This window comes from Giraffa tippelskirchi, chromosome 11, assembly GCF_054371585.1.
Source record: "Giraffa tippelskirchi isolate mGirTip1 chromosome 11, T2T-mGirTip1v1.2.pri, whole genome shotgun sequence".
Lineage (NCBI taxonomy): Eukaryota > Metazoa > Chordata > Mammalia > Artiodactyla > Giraffidae > Giraffa > Giraffa tippelskirchi.
Window position 1 is genome coordinate 149,052,292 of NC_137285.1, and position 4,330 is coordinate 149,056,621.

At 39.3% G+C, this 4,330-nt stretch overlaps 1 protein-coding gene across 1 annotated transcript; it reads right to left on the bottom strand.

Moving 5' to 3' along the window:
* Positions 1–613: 613 nt before the first annotated feature.
* Positions 614–3,835, bottom strand: LOC145525302 (olfactory receptor 5B12-like). Its single transcript, XM_081538096.1, has 2 exons — positions 3,714–3,835; positions 614–1,586 (listed from the first exon to the last, which is right to left on the bottom strand). The coding sequence occupies exons 1-2, from the start codon at positions 3,833–3,835 to the stop codon at positions 614–616; spliced, it is 1,095 nt and encodes a 364-aa protein (XP_081394222.1).
* Positions 3,836–4,330: the final 495 nt, after the last annotated feature.

Sequence of the window (4,330 nt, forward strand, 5' to 3'; positions counted from 1 at the left end):
TGAAGTTTTATTAAAAATAGGAGTAAACAAAGAATCAATAATCTATACTCAAAAAGCTTTGGAAGCGCTTTCATAAAGGGTTTTTTTTTTTAAATAGGAACCTATTGCTTTTTCAATGTGAAAAAGATCAATTGAAATACAATTTTTAAAAAACCAAACATGCATATCTTATTTACATTAAGTCAAATATTTATACTAAAAATGTGTTCCCAGATACCAAAATAATTGTTTTGAATTCTATTATAATAATAGACCCATCTAATGTATGTCTTAACTAATTTCTCTTCTGTAGATGTGTGGGTTTCATGAGTTTCTCATGAATGTACACGTGTGCATATGCTAATACATACGTGTAAATGTATATGCTCATGTGAGAGTGTGGGTGAATAGGCTTATTAAGAGGAATTTTTAAAATAAAAATCCCATGTTCCTGGATGAGTCTTCTTAACCTATTCTTCCTTGTTATCACATTTTTGGAGATTTTAATTTGTGGACTTAATCAACAGCTGGAAAAATTGCCATAAGAATTTAGAAATGTGTGGGGTAGACAGGTAAATATTTTCCCCAGATAGTTGGAGGTGGATAAAGTTGCCTTATTGTAGGTTTAATGTAATTAAAATACAAATCCTATAGAAGACTTTGCCTTCCCCACAGCCGTTTTAAACGCACTCTTGACCTGTTTGTTCCTCAAGCTGTAGACCAGTGGATTCAGCATGGGGATGACCATGGTGTAGAACACGGACGCCATTTTGTCTGTGCCCATGGAGTGGCTGGAGCTGGGCTGTAAGTACATGAAGATGCCTGTACCATAGAAGATGGAGACAGCAGTGAGGTGGGAAGCACAGGTGGAAAAGGCCTTCTGGCGTCCTTCAGATGAGCGCATCCTCAGAACGGTGACAAATATAAACAGATAGGAGATGAAGATGACCAGAATAGAAAAGAGGTCATTGAAACCCACCACAAAGAAAATAACCATCTCACTGACGTGGTTATCTGAGCATGAGAGAGCCAGCAGAGGAGGAGCATCACAAAAGAAGTGATTGACCACGTTGGACCTACAGAGGGAGAGCCTGAAAACGTTCCCCGTGTGGATGGAGGCATTCAGGAAACCACAGAAGTAGCAGCCTATGACCAGACGCGCGCACACCTTGGTTGTCATGGCGGTGGTGTAGTGCAGGGGTTTGCACACGGCTGCAGAGCGGTCATAAGCCATTGCGGCCAAGAGGAAACTTTCTACAGTGATAAAGGCTACGAAAAAGAAGAACTGGGTGACACAAGCATCGTAGGAAATGGTTTTGTCTCCTGTGAGGAGTCCTGCCATCACTTTGGGAGTGACAGCTGAGGAGTAACCGAAGTCCATCAGGGAGAGGTGGCTGAGGAAGAAGAACATGGGCGTGTGGAGACGAGAGTCCAGCAGGATCAGCTCGGTCATCCCCAGGTTCCCAGCCAGGGTGAGGAGGTAGATGAGAGAGAAGGTGATGAAGAGCAGGATCTGCACTTCCGGGTCATCGGACAACCCCACAAGGACGAACTCAGTCACCGCTGTAGTGTTTCCACGGAGATCAACTGGGAATTGTGTGGCTGCTCTGTAGTAATGGGAAAATAGAATCGGGATGATAAATAGAGGAAAGGCTCTACTGAAATCAGTCAACGTGTTTACTCTGTGCCTTATTTCAGTATTGCAATAACTTGTTTCCAGGAGTTTTTAGATTAAAGCACGGCCATGACAACCAAATGCAATTTTGAATTATTAATAAGCCATAGAATAGTCCAGGTAAAAGGACTTGGAGATAACACATCCAATCTCCTAAATTCATAGAAAAGTGAATTCAGATAAAAAAATAAAAGAAAGGATTTAAGCAATATTATCAGATTAGTTGCTAACCAGAGCAGCTCAGACTGCCAAGTCAACGTTTACAAAATAACCACAATTATTTTTGTATTAAACTACAGTAGTTTAATAAGATTAATGTGAAATTGAATTAACTTTACTTCAACTGACATTGTCTTTTTTGTTGCATCAGAACATCTGTATATGGTAGTGAAAGACGGTTAAATAAAACATGTCTTAAAACCACAATGAGTTATCACCTCACACCTGTCAAAACTGCTATCATCAAAAATTCTACAAATAACAAATGTTGGATAGGATTTTGGGAAAAGTGAGTCTTCATACTCTGTTGGTGGGAATATATGGTGGCAGCCATTATGGACAACAGTAGAGAAGTTGCTCAAAAACCTAAAAACACAATTACCATATGACCCAGCAATCCCACTTCTGGGCATATATCTGAGAAAACAAAATAATTAGGAGAGAACCATGCACACCAATGTTCAGCAGCACTAGTTACAATAGTCAAGACATGGAGCAGCCCAAGCGCCCATCAACAGGCGAACAGTTAAAGAGAATATGGTGCATATACATCAACATGATGGAATATTACTCAGCCATAAAGAAGAGGGAAATTCTGCCATTTGCAGCAACACAGATAGACCTAGATAATATGCTTAGTGAAATAATACAGAGAAAGACAAATACTATGTGATATCATTTATACGTGGACTCTAAAAAAATAACACAAATGAATGTATACAACTAAAAAACAACAACAGACTCACAGACTGAAAAAACAAACTGGTGGTTACCAAAGGGGAAGCAAAGGAGAGAGGGATATGGGTGAAGAGAGAGAAACTACTACAACTTCGGGATTAGTCAGAATGACTAATATTATTACATTACTTGAAAGACAGAACAGATTAAAAAAGCTTAATTTGTTCAAAGTTAAATAAGTTTATACTTAGCAGACACTCAAGATATTTTTGTGTTTTTCCTCTTAGTCACACAATAAGTATCCATGTTCTAATAGGATCTTTATATTTTTTAGATGTGCAATTCCCAATTACATGAAACAGAAGAAATCTTCAAAACATCATGCCCATCGAACTGAATAAATGAGAGACCTGTTCCTTTCTCTAAAGAGATTTTTCTGATTACCTCTATCCATGCAAATTTATGCAGACACTAGATTTCATCTAGTAGATTTAAAGGTTTATCTTATTCCTGGAACAATTCAACATGCAAGTCTAGCACCTTCATATATGAGTGGATCTTAAATCAGAGGTTCAATCTATGAAAAAAAAATAAACACCCTATTGTGCTGTTGTTCTTCAGTGTTTGGCCAGAATGCATTAAATTCTCTAGAGATAGGAAGAAACTGAAAGGAAAAAATACTATTGAAACCAACTTACTCAAATTCTACTCTTTGATCTGCTGGTCACTCTTCTTAGATAAGTCACTTCACCTCTTTGAACTTTGATATCTCCATCTATAAGATGGAAATAATAGAAAGTTACCCCTCCCTTAAGACTCTTGCTATGATAAGAAAATAAGAAAGTCCAAAAGTACCTCATACTTGGTAAAGGGTGACCATCACAATCACAGTCATCACCACAGTTATTTAGGGTTATTTTCCCTGGACGTTGTTGAATGTTCTTAGCAATATCACAGTTTAGGGGAAGGTCATTGTTGCTACTAGATGATTATTAACAGATGAAAAGGAAAATAAATGGTCAAAGTAACTCCAACTCTTCGACCGCACTCTCTGCTATGATGACAGTTGGAGTCGCGTGGAAACCAGGAGGGAGTTATGTAGTCATGGAGCTCTCAGGGGACAGACATCCTGTGAGGCTACAAACCTTATTATCTCACCTACCTAGGGAACACGAGATTGAAGTGTCTGTGGGGGTCCAGCTCTGCTTGTTGAGGGAGATCGTGAGCGTATTTATACGATGTGCAGGAATTCTTCTTGATGATGCACAAAATCATCCACAGCATGATCTCTGGGGCTGCAATTTGACATAAATATTGGGGGATGGGGTAAGAACTTTGTAATTAAAAAAGCTAAGTGGCTCCAGGAATTAGTTCTTCACTTTGCTGTTGTTCAGTCGCTCAGTCGTGTCCGACTCTCTGCGACCCCATGGACTGCAGTGTCCCAGGCTTCCCTGTCCTTCCCTATCCCCCTGAGTTTGCTCAAACTCATGTCCATTGTGTCAAAGATGCCGTCCAACCATCTCTTCCTCTGTCGTCCCCCTCTCCTCTTGCCCTCAATCTTTCCCAGCATCAGGGTCTTTTCCAATGTGTCAGTTCTTCACATCATGTGGCCAAAGTATTAATTCAGATGACCATTCTATCTACTACTGCAGGTAAGAATGCCTTAAGAAATGGAGCAGCTCTTATAGTAAAAAAAAAAAAACGTCTAAAATGCAGTACTTGGGTGAAACCTCAAAAATGACAGAATTATCGCAGTTTGTTTCCAAGGCAAACCATTGA